Source organism: Colobus angolensis, unplaced genomic scaffold (genome assembly GCF_000951035.1).
Source record: "Colobus angolensis palliatus isolate OR3802 unplaced genomic scaffold, Cang.pa_1.0 Scaffold230, whole genome shotgun sequence".
NCBI classification, from domain to species: domain Eukaryota; kingdom Metazoa; phylum Chordata; class Mammalia; order Primates; family Cercopithecidae; genus Colobus; species Colobus angolensis.
This window is the reverse complement of record NW_012115489.1, coordinates 2,117,301-2,132,559: the sequence shown is the minus strand read 5'-3', so window position 1 is coordinate 2,132,559 and position 15,259 is coordinate 2,117,301. Positions and strand designations below refer to the sequence as shown.

The 15,259-nt window shown below is 41.4% G+C and overlaps 1 protein-coding gene across 5 annotated transcripts in view; it reads right to left on the bottom strand.

Annotated features, from left to right (window-relative positions):
* SLC1A3 (solute carrier family 1 (glial high affinity glutamate transporter), member 3) overlaps nt 1-15,259 on the bottom strand; it is an 84,559-nt gene that overhangs the window by 50,704 nt on the left and 18,596 nt on the right. For 4 of the 5 annotated variants that reach the window (XM_011944368.1, XM_011944367.1, XM_011944369.1 and 1 more), the window contains one exon: nt 9,000-9,137. The exons of the other annotated variant lie outside the window; for it this stretch is intronic. In XM_011944368.1, coding sequence (XP_011799758.1) covers nt 9,000-9,137 — 138 coding nt within the window. The remainder of the gene's footprint in view (nt 1-8,999; nt 9,138-15,259) is intronic. 5 annotated transcript variants of the gene reach the window in all.

Sequence of the window (15,259 nt, the reverse complement as noted above, 5' to 3'; positions counted from 1 at the left end):
AGGGACAGGGTTTCTGCCAGGGAAGCAGCAGGCAATAAAGCTGGTAGAGGGGCTTGCGACCGCTGCTAAGAGTCTTATTTGTTGTGCCAAGAATGCAGACTCTGTCCTCTGGGCAATGCAAAGAATGTGCCAGATAAAGACACAGTACCTTCAAGAAGCCTTTATGATGAAGACAGACATGTTAACAGTACATTCCATTGTGATGCAGTAACTGTGATAAGGTGGAAACATAGTACCTACACCTCTGCGAGCCTGTATTAGCAGGAGAAAGCCAGGGAAGGCTTCCTAAAAGAGGGGGTGTCTGAACTAATAAAGGTACCAACTAAAGTAGTAACACTGGGGGACTGTGGCACCAGAAAACAAAGAACAATTCTAAAAAAACTGTAAAGTGGTAGTTTTCAACCGTGGGCGCAAAATAGAATCATCTAGAGAACTACAAATAAACATCAATTCCCAAGCTCCATTTCAGATCAATTAATTAAAGAACTCTGGGGTAGGGGGCAGGAATTGGGGGCTGGGCACTACCTCTATGTAGTGCAATTAATCTGATGGGACAGTGAATCCTCTCAGAATGTGAACTCTAGAAATTGGAAGAGCCTAAGGTGGTGTCCACTTCGGAAGCATTTCCCACCTCCAGGCCTCACCTGCTACCTCCAATCCTTAGGCACAAACCTCCAAGTCAGAATTAATCAGGTAACTCACTCTCTTGGAAACAATGATCGTATCAGCAGAAGAAACCTGCAGTTCCACAGCATTCTGAAGGAGACTTAAGTTGATAAGTTAAGGGTGGAAAATCTTATTTTTCCTAGAGATAAAGGAAACGTTAAACTTTCCTTTCTTATTTACATTTTCTTTAAATTTTTCAAAAGTTTCTTCCAAACCAGAACTGATCAAAATCACTGGCTCACTTGAAGCTGCTGAAATTAGCAAATAAGAATTTCCAACTTGCACAGGCTCAAGCCTTCTGGAAAGCACTGTCTCACAACAAAGCCGTGCGCCGGTTATTACTGATCTTTTAATTGAAGAACAATTCCATTTTTTCCACAAAAATCTTTCCCCGGGCGCGGTGGCTCAAGCCTGTAATCCCAGCACTTTGGGAGGCCGAGACGGGTGGATCACGAGGTCAGGAGATCGAGACCATTCTGGCTAACACGGTGAAACCCCGTCTCTACTAAAAAAAATACAAAAAATTAGCCGGGCGAGGTGGCAGGCACCTGTAGTCCCAGCTACTCGGGAGGCTGAGGCGAGAGAATGGCGTAAACCCGGGAGGCGGAGCTTGCAGTGAGCTGAGATCCAGCCACTGCACTCCAGCCTGGGCGACAGAGCGAGACTCCGTCTCAAAAAAAAAAAAAAAAAATCTTTCCACAGTCAATTCTGCAAGATTTAGTTGACCACAAGCTTAACTCCTCTAAGTCAATGGTTTGTCATGGCTGGTAAAGCAGCAGACCCAACCTTGGCCTGCATTAATAGAGGATTGGATCTAGGCCATTGTCCCTACCCAGTCACATGACATCTGGAGCACCAGGATCAGCTCTGGGAGCACAGTGGATGGCAGAGAGGCAGTCAGGATGGTGAAGGGCCTGGAGAACAGGCATAGAAGCAGCACTGGGACACTTCGCTTATGCTCAGGTGCCCAAGAGACTGCTAGGTTCTCCCTGAGACCATCTGAAAAACTGCCATCCTAATTGTGCCAAATAACGCAATTAGGACCAATAGGTGGACCTCACAGCAGACAGACTTCATAATTAAGACCACGTAAGAATGGAGCATTCGGGGGAGCTCCATGTCCACTTTCCAGGGGCTGGAGAGGGGATTCCTGCTCTGGGAGCAAGGTTGCATGAGCCCAGAGATCCTCAAGTCTCCTGGCTCCCTTCCTGCAAGCTCCCTCCGAAAGGGAAGGTTTCTGTGGTTGAAAGCCTGTCAAGCACCTTTTCTTCTTTACTTCCCATTTGTGAGGCCATGTTCCCCAGGTTGACTTTTGTTGGGAATTTCACAGGGCCCCACCTCTGGTTCTTTCTGCATTTAATGGTGAAAGACTCAGGTGAGAGGAAAACAATTTAGGGCAAAAAAAAAAAAGAAGGAAGAAAGGAAGAAAAGAAAGAAGAAAGAAAGAAGGAAAGAAGGAAAAGAAAGAAAGAAAAGAGCCCCTTCTTCTCTGCTAATAGAGTTATTTCCCAGCAAGGAAGCCCGAATGCGGGAGAGGCAGAAGAGACTGATGCATTGTTCCTTCCCTAAGTTGTCCCTTCATTGAGATGATACTACCCGTGTCACTGATACCATGAATACTGCAATCATGAGTCCATCTCCCAACCAGACGTTGAATGCCTTGAGGGCAGAAATCTTGTCTTCTCCATTTTGGTATCCTCAGCTCCTAGAGAAGCACCTGGCACATAAAAATCCTCAACAAATGCTTACTGAATGAATCATCTGTAATGGAAAGGTAAATTCTTTTTGGTATAGCTTAAATGACTTTATACCTCACCAAAACCTAAATACACACACACACACACACACATTTAATTACCCAGATTTACTTTCTACATGACGCAAAAAAAGTTTATCCCACAGATGGGTTCTTCCCACTACATTATACAACCTCCCTTTCTAGACAGGCATTCCTTAGCTTCCCTTCCCACATGTTTGTAATTAGCCCTAGAGAGACAATGAAGCAGGCCCAGTAAGTTGGTTTCAGATGAACTGGGCTGAAGCTTCGTAATGATTGCCTTGTTTCCAGGCTGCCATGAAGTGTGTTTGAGTGTTAAGATGGAGACTCAGTTCACCTCAAGTTTTGGTCAGTCCGAAAATCTCCATTCACAGCATGAGTGCAGTGTACGGAATTTGCTGCCCCATGGAATCCAGGGTGCTACACACCGGGGCTGAGTTTCTCAGAAAAGACGGAGCAGTTGTATAACCAATGATAATATTTAGAATTATGCAGCTGTGATAAGGTAATCGAATTCCATGCCGTAGGGCAGAAACCTATCCCTTCCAGTAATGAGGAAAGAATTCTTGCTGACTCCCATGTTGTTACTGGATTAATTTTATGGTTTCTTCCATTTACCTTAATAGGAAAGTGGTTGCTTCAGGGATCACAGACAAATGAGACATGTGGAATCTGGAGCCTTAGTTCCGTGCCCCTGACTTGAAGCTCTGTCTTCTTGCTCTAGAATTTTCATTTATACAATGGGAACCACCAGAGGACAGCTCTTGCTGCTACTCTTACCACCAACAACTACCACTAATTGAGCACATACTATGTGCCAGGCATAAATCCTCACAACAACCTGGTGACACAGGTATCCTATCACTTACATTCTACAGAGAATGAAAGGGAAGCCTAAAGAAACTCCTCCCGGCCTGAGATAGATACTGTTTGTTTGTTTGTTTTTTCAATACAATGTACGGGTAGGTGTTGAGGGGCAGGTGGTGAAATCTACAGCTCCTTTTCTTGTCCATAAATGCTCAGAGTATTCAAACAGGCCTCAGCTATACACCAGAGCCATGGCAATGCATAGTTTAAGATATTAAATTTCTCTTAAGTGGTTTTGACTCATTTTGCAAGCCCTTGACAAACCCTTCAGATGCTCCAGATTTAAGAATTGTCTAGCCCTCTTGTGTTAAATGAAATGACAAAACTTCAGTTCAATCTTACTGCAACTGTCGTTTCTCTGAAGCCAAAGGACCATACTTGGAGGTACAACATTTATTATTTTTAAATAAGAAAGCCCTTTGCTGGTGATTCCAGCTTGTTGCCTTCAACAGTTGTTGAGTCCCACATTCGACTGAAGTGGTTGGTCTATAGATTTGAAAAGAAGTTGCCCAAATAATACATGACACATCGTAGAGCTTGGAGGACGAGACAGGCAGGTGTTGTGTTTTGTTTTTCTGGTTTTTAAATTTATTTGTTTTATTTTGGATACAAAAAAAGTATTGTTAGACTTTTCTAAGGACAGATGGGTTCCAAAGATCTCTTGTCCTTGGAAATGTTCAGGAAGAAGCTGGACAGTCATTTGGAAGGGACACTGCAGGAATGATTGGACCAGATCAGTGCTTCCCAAAGTGGGATAGGTGTCCTGGTGGTGTGGAAACCCTACCTTAATTAATATTAAATCACAGTGAGGAAGTCATTCTTTTCAATTCTCTTTTGATTCTTTGGATTACAGGAAAGGCAAAGTCTTATTTTGGTGCTAATGTGTATTTAACACCTTGTTAACATTTACTAATCCCCTCTCTTTATTTATTTATTTATTTATATTTCTTTTTTTGAGATGGAGTCTCACTCTGTTACCCAGGCTGGAGTACAGTGGCGCGATCTTGGCTTGCTGCAACCTCAGCCTCCTGGGTTCAAGTGATTCTCCTTCCTCAGACTCCCGAGTAGCTAGGATTACAGGCGCATGCCACCACTCCCAGCTAATTTTTGTATTTTTGGTAGAGATGGGGTTTCACCATGTTGGCCAGGCTGGTCTTGAATACATGACCTCAAGTGATCCGCCAGCCTTAGTCTCCCAAAGTGCTGGGATTACAGGCGTGAGCCACAGTGCCCAGCCATTTAAAAATACTGTAAGAGTGGGGGAGTGGGGTCACAGGCTCCCAGAGCCTTTGTTAGGCAATTGTATCAGTTTACAATTTCATAACATTGTTACTTATCTCCTTCACATGACAAGTAATAGGAGGTTTCCATTTTGGGTAACGATTGTAGGCTGTGGAAGAAGAGTATGTTGGTTTAAAGAAAATATTAAGTAAATGAGACTGAGGTGGTACCTATGATGGAAAATTCTGGGCTAGTTGACTTTAGGATGGAGATGCTGTGACACGAAAATCAGATTTGAAATTATGTTCTTAAAAATCAACTTGTCTCTTTCTTGTTGGGAGTACAGAGAACAAGTCTTATCTCCTTTTAGCTGGAACTGGAAAGGGAATTTGCTGACATACATTGTGTGAATTAAGGGATGCAGGGAAGCTCACTCCTCAGCACCCAACGTACATCTTTTTGGGAACTCTATCTTTGTGTTCACATATCCCCAGTGTCTGACATAGTAGGAGCACAATAAACAGTTGTTAAAGAGTGAATGAATGTTAAATGAGAAATTTCATCTATTTGATAATCCTGCCTCCAGTGTGCCCTACCATAGGTCCCAGACACTTTTGTGTTGACACTCCTCTCTCACCTCTTTTACTTACATCATGCCCAACTCCACAGAGATTGCCTGTCAAAAGTTGTGCTCCCCACTTCCAGAAAACTAGGGTGACACCAAAGATTTCTTCTGAAGTAAGTGATTGAGGGGGAATGCACGCTTAGAATGAGAAAAGAAGAAAGCACTAGTTTCTGAAAAGATTCCGAAGTGAGGAGGTAATACTTATGTCTACACAGCACAACCAGATGTGACATTTAATTATTATCCAGTGAATGTAGTCAGGCTAAGTCAGCCAAACCAACTCATATTTCTGGCATGAAATTTCTAGTTTGGCTGCCTATCCTGACCAAATCAATAGAAACTGGCACCAAACCCCTATTTTATTGTGTGGTGTGTTGGCATAGACATAGTCTTCTTGTTCAAAAAATAGGTACTTGAGTAGAAATCTAGCCATTAGGCTTCCTCCCAGCTTCTTTCTGGCAGCCTCTGGAATGCTAATACACACCAGGGATGTTTGGAAAGATTGGAGTTTCAAATTCAGGGAAAAGGGAACATGGCTTACAAGGGCTATAGAGCCACAACTCATAAACACGGATGTTTCAAGTAAAATATATAATTTAGATGTCTTAGAATTTAAATGTGGCTTTAGTACAATTAAACTTATAGCAGGTTTTCTAGAATCTTCCACAATAAAATGCTTAGTCCAGGAAACACAATAATAATTTTATGCATTTCAGTTTCTGTCTACAGACCCTAGGACAACTGAACTTAGAAGCAACAAGTCTATAAAGTATTTTCCCACTGGGAAATATTTCCTATGGGAGTGTGACCTGAGTTCTTACTCTACTATTCCTTCTGGTGCAGAAAAGACCAGAATGGCTACTACACAATGCTGTTATACCCAGAAGATGGAGAGAAGAGGCTTTCCAATAGCAATTTGTTTAGTCAGCAGTAAACATGATGTTCAGTAGTGAATTCCACATTATCAGTTAAGCTTTGGCACAGGACTGCCAATGATTGGATAAGGCAACATATGAAATCTGGTGATAGCTTCATGGGCACACAAGTTTAGCAGTACATTTCTCATAATGAATAGCACTGACATTCAAACCTGAGTTCCAATATTGGTAGTCTGAGAGTTGGAATGGGCCTGTAGATGGACTGTGTTTCCTTTGCAGTGTTTTGTTCTGTGAAGTGTATCAAAAAGTCTGCAGGTTCTTAAAAAATTTGAGATTTCTGGATACTCTTGAAAAATGGGAAGATCTGACCTTTGTCTCAATAGTCTCTTTGCCTTCCTTTTGCCACATTATTCTGTAGTTGGTTCCCTCTCCGCTTATCATCATACTTGCCCCTCTTACTTCTCTTGTTGAAGAGAAATATTTCTCTGTATCCGTGACTCTATCAAAATAGGAAAACAAAAAGTAGCCTGAAAGGGCAGCTTCATGGACATACATCACCCACGTGGCCACTGGAGGCATTTGAGGTTGCCTTTCCACTCTAAAATAATGGAACCTGACTTTGTTTCTTCCCTAGGCAACACATTCTCCAGTAACATTTCCCAGTATACACAGGGATCCTCAGGGTCTGTGTAATTTGTAAAAGTTCCTCCCTTCCCATTACAACTGGGTCACACCCTCATTTGGGTTAGAATTATTGTATTCAAAACCGTAAAGGACATTCTTATTGAAACAATCATTCATTCCATTTGATCATAAATATCTAAATTACTGTGTAGTTTGGAAATTACTTCAAACTAACACCTTAAAAAGATCTTTGGCAAACTAAATTAAGCCCCTCAGGCTCTTTGCCTTAACACAGTTCTGGGTAAGAGCTAAAACTCTCTTAATGGTCCAATTTGGCAACACTCCCAACTTGCAATTAAGTTACATTTTTAAAAGTTCATTTTATATTAGTTGTTTGCAGCTTATAATTCCTTTCTCTTTAACAATATTATAAATGTTGACGATTTTTCCAAGTTTTGACCAAAAATTTCTCTTTAGCCATGCAAAGGGATTGCATCATAGTTTTTTTTTTTTTTCTCTGAAAAATTACACAACCAAAGCTCTTATTTCTTCAATAAAGTTGTTTGTTATTAGGTATTAAGAAAAATCAGGAAATTCCACTTCAAGGTGGTGGTCAACTGGGACTGCTACTAAGGGGAAGTAACACTTCTCTAATTGTATCAGACAAGGGCTTTTCTCTTTTAAAGAGTAACACATTGGATTTTCAGCACAGTTAAGAGAAAGCAGAAACCTCTAAACATTGGTTCCACCCTTGAAGAGAAAGTATAGAAGATCCAGAACTCCTCAGTTTGTGTACAGGAAAACGGCAGGCACTCAATTCAGATGTCCTGCCAGCAGGGATGGTGAGGAGAGACTCTGCTGTACCACAGAAAATGTCAGATGTGGGTTCTGTCTTACAAGCACTTTCTGTGAATAATTTGTTTCCCAGAAAAATATCAGCATATGGATAATAAAATAAGCATGTGCCCTCATGTCAGCATGAATATAGCTTTGGTGGTAAGAGTTGTAGCTGCTGTGATTACCCCGGTCAACAATGGACCATCCCAGCTTCACAAACAAGTACACCAAATCAACTCCAGGACTGTTTTATGGGCAATTCATTCTCCAGTGAAAGCATGTGTACATGCAATCACTTGTTTAAGGCCCTGGACAAGTGGAAACCAGCGGAGATCTGCAAGGCATTGAGGGAAAATCTGACATAGTTCCTGTCTAAGTAATAGCCAGCCCTCCAAGGCATGTAATAGAATGTTCCTCCATGACTTTTGAGTTGTACTATGAAGTTCTCATCACACAGAGATCTTGAACAGAGAGTATGAATATCCTTGAGAACTCCCTGGGACGGGAAGGATTCTCAGTGCCAGCTCACATAGAGGCAGAGTGGTATATGCCCAACAGGGGAACAGTGAGCCAAGGGTGGAAAAAAGAATAGGGTCAGTAATACCTGAGTTCTGGGCTTTACCTACAAACCCAGAAATCATCCCGCTGGGGCAGTGTCTATGGAAATTCCTTCTCCAAGTCAGAGATGTGCTGTGGGGAAAGAGAAGAGTGGGCAGGAAGGAATGTACAGTAACATTTTTCTGCAACTTCTTGGCTCCATTTGATTCACCAATCACATAGACAAATGACTCTTTCACCTTTTCCCATGCAGGAATAAATGGTTATCTCATTGTCATAGAAAATAGAATCCTATCCTGCAAAGCTTCCACTTGTTAAAAATCCAAGTGTCCACTGATATAATATTCAGATGGGGAAATCTCCCGCCCCCTCCCCCTTCTCCCACCAGCATAAAAGGTAATGGGGGTGGGAGGCAACTGGAGAAGGAAATGAAATCATGCGGGTACACCAGGAAAAGATAAGTGTTGGTGGCAGCAGAGTTGGTGAGTGTTGTGGGCATTACCTCTTGATGAGGCTTCCAAGAAGGCTCCCGCTCAAGTCCTGGTGGTTCTGAGAACAAGCATTCTTGCATCAATAGCTAATAGGCTGTCCAACCAGATGTTATCTGGGTGGGATAAGAGGGTGAGAAAACAGACCTGTTGTACGCTGTTGTCAACTACATCACTGTGGTCAGAGAAGGCTGATGGTGTGGTGTTTAGCAGAGCACCTCGTTCATGGTGAGGCGAACCAGATTACGTGGCTGTTTAAATTCGTTTCCTCTTGTGATTGGTAAAATACGAGAGTTATAATCATTCATGCATTACTAAAGCCTCCTTTCCATCATTTTTTTTTTTTTCTAGAACAGAGCATGCATCCAGCAGAAACCTAAAGCATTGGCTTTTCTAAGCAATCTTTTGCAATAAGCACACTTAAAAGAGCCAAACAAACCAACAACGGCTTATGATACCTGTGACAAGACTGGAGATGATAAGTGGTAAGACCAGCATCTGTAACATCCTCATCAGAAGTTCCCCAGGAAAGGAGAAGTACTTGACTTCCCGGTAGCTCATTCTGTACGGTCGGAGGGTAAATCCAAGGATTGTACCTGAAGGCGAAAAAAAGAAAAATTGAGTCTTTTTTGAAACAGAAGGAACAGCCCTAGCAAAATGAGTAAGTATTTGACTGGTGGTTGTATTTATTTAAGCAGCAAATATCTGTGCTGCTTTGGGAGCAAGAGATGTATCTATCTTTGCAGTCATTATCTGTGAGGGTCTGACTAAATCCATGGTTCAATAGAACTTACCGAAAAAAAACTCTTTCTAGTTTCAACAAGTAAAAAAATCCCTTTGTCTAACTTGAATGCAGTGGAACTCATTCTGATCTGGCTCAGTACAGAGTTACAAAGATTGGGGCATAATTAGGAAACAAATAAGCATGCCGGGCGCGGTGGCTCAAGCCTGTAATCCCAGCACTTTGGGAGGCCGAGACGGGTGGATCACGAGGTCAGGAGATCGAGACCATCCTGGCTAACACGGTGAAACCCCGTCTCTACTAAAAAATACAAAAAACTAGCCGGGCGAGGTGGAGGGCGCCTGTAGTCCCAGCTACTCGGGAGGTTGAGGCAGGAGAATGGCGTGAACCCGGGAGGCGAAGCTTGCGGTGAGCTGAGATCCGGCCACTGCACTCCAGCCTGGGCGACAGAGTGAGACTCCGTCTCAAAAAAAAAAAAAAAGGAAACAAATAAGCATTCATGAACAGGTGATATAGAAAAAAAGGCTTTATTTTAATTAAGTTCCTTTATAACAACAGATGTTAGAATTGCTAACATGACCACTTTTAAAGGATAGAGTGATTTTATTTTTTTTCCAGTTAGAAAAACTCCTCATGTTTACATTGTTAGTCCGTTTTCATCATCTCCCTGTCTTCACATCACATTTTCTCCCTCTGTCTACATGGTCTTGACATTGCCTTGGTAACTGTATTGTACAGACTTGTTAGTTGCTGGCAAGAGAAGACTCCAATATGAGCAGAGATTTTCTCCCTAAAATTTTCCCTGAAAACGTGGGAGAATATAGGGGAAAGAGAAAGCAATTTTCCTCTTAATTTTCCCTCTATAACTGAAACTTTAAAATCTTTTTAGAATGAGAAATTTACATTTAAATCAAATTATGCATGATAACTACTGAAATGTTCAGAAATTAATAAAGGTATTGGTGTCAAAAGTGTAAATTTACTCCCTCTCCCCTTTCCCTAATTTACTTTCCTTGCCAAAGAAAATTTACTTATGCCAGTGTTGTAAATGTTTGTAAAGTTTTTGCCTTGCTATTGTTACTGAAACATGTGATTCCATTCTTTAAAAAGGTCCATGTAAGTTATAGAGAAAGTAGCATGCCCAGCACTGGGTTAACTAGGAGCTAAAGGCTGGGGGTAGTGGGGTGGTGGGGGGAAGCAGGAATAATACTAGGTTGGCACAGCTTTTCCAGAGGAGGCAAGCAATCTTTTACGGAAACTGAACTGTCTTAACTTCTTATGAAATGGGACACAAAGTTCATTTGAATTGTCACTGCAACTCCAATTTCAATTCTTGGGTCTCAGCAACCATAAAGTATCCATTCTTTGTCTCTAAACTGTGGTATTCTAGTAAGAATCTTAATCTATGTGGCTAAAAAAAAAATCCAGCTGACCCAGCTCTCAGGGCCTTCAGGTAAATACTTACTGCTTTTTTCCAATATAACAGTAACACGGTCAAGAGAGAAAAGTTGAACTGGAAAACGCAGAAAGGTGGGACAAAAGCCTGCGCATATTGGTTGTATCACTGAAATAAATAGCAAATAACTAATGCTTACTGAGCTCTTGCTATATGCTGGGCGTTACCTAGGTTAGCACCAAATTTAATCCTTTCAACAACCCCAGGAGGAGGGTACTATTTTACCACAAACTTACTGAGGGAGAAACCTAATCACAATGAACTGAAAACTTGCTCAAAGTCAAATATACTCAACTGGCAGACCTAGGATTTAAAAACAGTTTGGACTCAGATCCCAGGTTCTTTTTTTTTTTTTTTGAGACGGAGTCTCGCTCTGTCGCCCAGGCTGGAGTGCAGTGGCCGGATCTCAGCTCACCGCAAGCTCCGCCTCCCAGGTTCACGCCATTCTCCTGCCTCAGCCTCCCGAGTAGCTGGGACTACAGGCGCCCGCCACCTCGCCCTGCTAGTTTTTTGTATTTTTTAGTAGAGACGGGGTTTCACCGTGTTAGCCAGGATGGTCTCGATCTCCTGACCTCGTGATCCACCCGTCTCGGCCTCCCAAAGTGCTGGGATTGCAGGCTTGAGCCACTGCGCCCGGCCAGATCCCAGGTTCTTAACCCTTTTATGTGTTTCTTCTTCTCCTGTAGAGCAAAGGCAACCACTTTGTGTGTTTCTTTACAGGATGTTCCAGAACATAGTTAAACACGTGGAAATCATACAGAATATACTTTTCCATATACAGTCACCATAAACGTCACTTTTAAGTCTCCTGATATCAGATTCATTCACTGTATCAGGCTTTACTTAATCCTCGCTCTATTGTTGAACATTTAGGTTGTTTGGCATTTTTCACTTTTATGAAGAATATCATGATGAATGTATGAAGGCTATTTTACATCTGGGATTTTTTAAAAATTGTAGTTTTAGACAATAGATATGACTCAGAGGATACGACTACCTTAATCCATGTTAGGAAATTGCTTTCTGCCTGGGCTGGCTGGGTAGCTTAATGCTCCCCTAGTGAATGAGACTTTATTTCCTCTACCCCCAGAAACAGAGTATTATCATAAAAAGATTGCTAAAACAAGCAAAATTTGCTAATGTGATGAGTAAATAGTATATATTTCATTTTGTTTTGTATTTACTTAACATCTAATGATGTTGATTATTTTTCCTAATTGTATTTTCTCCAAGCATCTATTTGATCCTAATCATTTAAGGGTCTAGGCATGTACGTGTGTGTGTGTGTACATGTTGAGTATTTTTACATAAGTGTTTTTCTGGTTTGTTTGCCTTACATTATTGCATTAAACATGTACCGGTATTTTGCATTTTTGTAACAATGTCTGCACATCTTTTTCATTAGGTGATTTCTTCATAAGTTTATATGTTTTAATTTCCCTCCCCCCTCACAAGTTTGATACATCTTAAATTCATTTTTCTTTCTTTGTTTATTTGTTTTGTTTTAAAATATTTAACTTTCAGTCTTCCTGGAACTCAATCTGGGGTTAGGCATTTAATTCTGACTTACAATGTGCATTATTTAACACAGCAACATCCATAACTTATAGGAATTAATAAAAGACTTTGGTTATGTCTGTCTTTTTCCTGCTTGCTCACATAAAAGCCTAGTCACACAAAGATAAGTGCTTTATCACATATAAATAAATAAACAAACATTTTGCTTTTTTCCAATCAAATTAATTTTACCGGAATTGATTATGTGTTTTCTGATCTTCATTTGAATGGATTTAAACACTTGACATTCAATTGTAATAAAACATGTGCATGGTAAACACAAGGGGCTCATTTTGGTCATCTGGAATTTGAATGTATCAAGCTGTTAGGAGTTTTAGATATTCTGCAAATGACAGTTGAAGACCAGGCTTGTTTTTACAAATTCATATCCTAGTTGGCTGTTTGTTATTAGAAATACACTTACTTATATACAGTAATATTTCCAAGGGTAGGCAGGATCCTACCTAGCCCAAAAAATTTATCTTATTTATAAGTAACTGATAGAATAGCTGTTCTGCTAATGATATCGGTTCTAGGAGCAAAAGTCAAACAAGTGCTGATGAAGGAAGTGATTATCTAAACACTAGGTGCACTTGATCTCATCTCCCAGAGTCTTATCTGAGCCTACACTAACTCTACTCCCATTGATACAACAACACTGGCTGTGTGTACAGCCTCTTCCTCTCCTTGGGTGTTTTACTACCTTCTCTCCTCTTCCCCGCTCAAGCCCTGCACTTAGTCAGTGCACCAATTTTTATTTAGGTGTTAGGAGGGAAAGTAAGCCAGCTCCATGAATGAATTCTGGGTAATGTGCGAATGACAAAATCTCTTACCTGTGAAACAGATATCTAACAGAACAATGCAAGACAGTCAGGGGAGCAAAGTCTCAAGAGGTGGTGATATTTTGTGTGTGTCTCTCCTTATAGTTAATAAGCTGGTCTTGCTGGGAAGTGCAGTCCTGGAATTAGCTACTCTAGGATGTGTCTCTTTTTATTTACATTCCTCAAGACAACACCTACATCGTCTAAAAGCTCTTCTCTATGGTAGGAGGACATCATTTCTCTGAAGTAGGACATCTCTTCCCTATAGAGAGGAGACATCATGTATTTATAAGGGGTAGTTTTACGTCAAAAGTTTTGAAGAGAAGTGTTGTTTAGAGTGATAGTAGATTCAGACACACTTTGAATCATTTTTGTCCCTGACTATGCTTTTGTTGGTTTACTATTTCTGGGTTTACCAGGCGAGCTATTTCTACTCTTGAAAAAGATGAGGTTACACTGGGAAAGGGGAATATTTATTGAGCCCTTATTATGTGTTAATGGTGGTGTTTAACACTCATCACAACTGTATGAGGTAGATATTATTGTATCTATTTTCTTTTCTATCTTTTTGAGACAGAGTCTTACTCCGTCATCCAAGCTGGAGTGCAGTGGCACAATCTCGGCTCGCTGCAACCTCCACCTCCTGGTTCAAGCAATTCTCATACCTCAGCCTCCTGAGTAGCTGTGATTCCAGGCATGAACCCACAGGCCCAGCTAATTTTTGTATTTTTAGTAGAGATGGGGTTCTGCCATGTTGGCCAGGCTGGTCTCAAACTCCTGACCTCACGTGATCCACCCACCTCGGCTTCCTGAAGTGCTGGGATTACAGGCGTGAGCCACTGCAGCAGGCCTTGTGTCTATTTTAAAGATTAATAAACTGATGCTCGGAAGTCAGTTAACTTTCTCAAGCTTATAGATCTCATAAGTGGTTGAGTGGGGAGATTCTACACAAAGCCCAGTGCTCTTTCCATTACTCTTTTAATGCCTCTCAAACACAAACATGTCCTTGTAGCCTAGGCCTGAGTATAGTTCTCAAAAGAGCCTGGTTCCTGGATCTTTAGCATCTTGAACTCCTACATGGTGCACACTCTGGAGGAATAAATAACCTTGGATCTCCTAGACATGTCCTGGCAGCACCCAGCACATCTTGGAACCCTTTACAGGTCCTCTTGTTGAAGATCTCAAAAGTGGTATTGCCACTTTCAAAAATGGCTATACCAAATCCTTTTTTATGATTTAATAAATCTTTATATAAAGTTTATTAATTAAAGTAGTCTGCCTTTCCCTCCACTGCACACATTTTCAGTCACTAGAAACCATTGGTAATAACGTGAAAAGGACATTTAATGAAGAACTTAATGAAGACGTGTGTCAACGTTTGTGTCCTTAACAGCAACAGCTCCTAGTCATTGACCACGTGGCAGATACCAAGTCCTCACAAGCACATTGCTTCACACATTGCATCGAGGCCAGGACTATTATTATTATCCACACCTCACAGATGAGGAATCAAAGTCATTAAGAGGGCAAGTAAATTGCCAAAACCACACAGCCAGCAGGCTGCCACCACAGTAGGCTTAAAGAGGGGTCATGTGCTCACTCAAGTCCATGGAGTAGCTGAGGTGGACCTGATACCCACACTGTCCAGCTTCAGGGTCCAGACTCACCCACTCTACTGTCCTCACAGCCTCTCAACAACCGTGGTACTGACTGAAGGAGTCTAAATGAGTACACAATATTTTGCCTATTTTTTCGTCTATTTTGAATGACATTAACTAAATCTAGAGCTTAAGCTGAGGAAAAGTTGTGTTGATTTTACTTAACGAAGTCAACAGCTAGCTTTTCTCAACTCATTGCTGAATGAATCAACAAAAGTCATTTTTTCGTCAGCTTTCTACTCCTACAAGCCACATTAGAGCTGAAGCCAGAGGTAGGGTTTACCAGCTATCAGCATCAAATCAAGAGGAAACGCGGTGAATATGAAGCCTGCTTGTCTTGGTGGGCAGTTCTGGTTTCCGATTACATTCTAGCCCAGCAACGAAAAACGCCTTCCTGGAAACACAGCCTGATGCACAGACTTCTCAGATCCCTCTTTGCTCTGTCCTTCCAACCTCCCCTCCCCTTCCATCCCCTCCCTTCCCC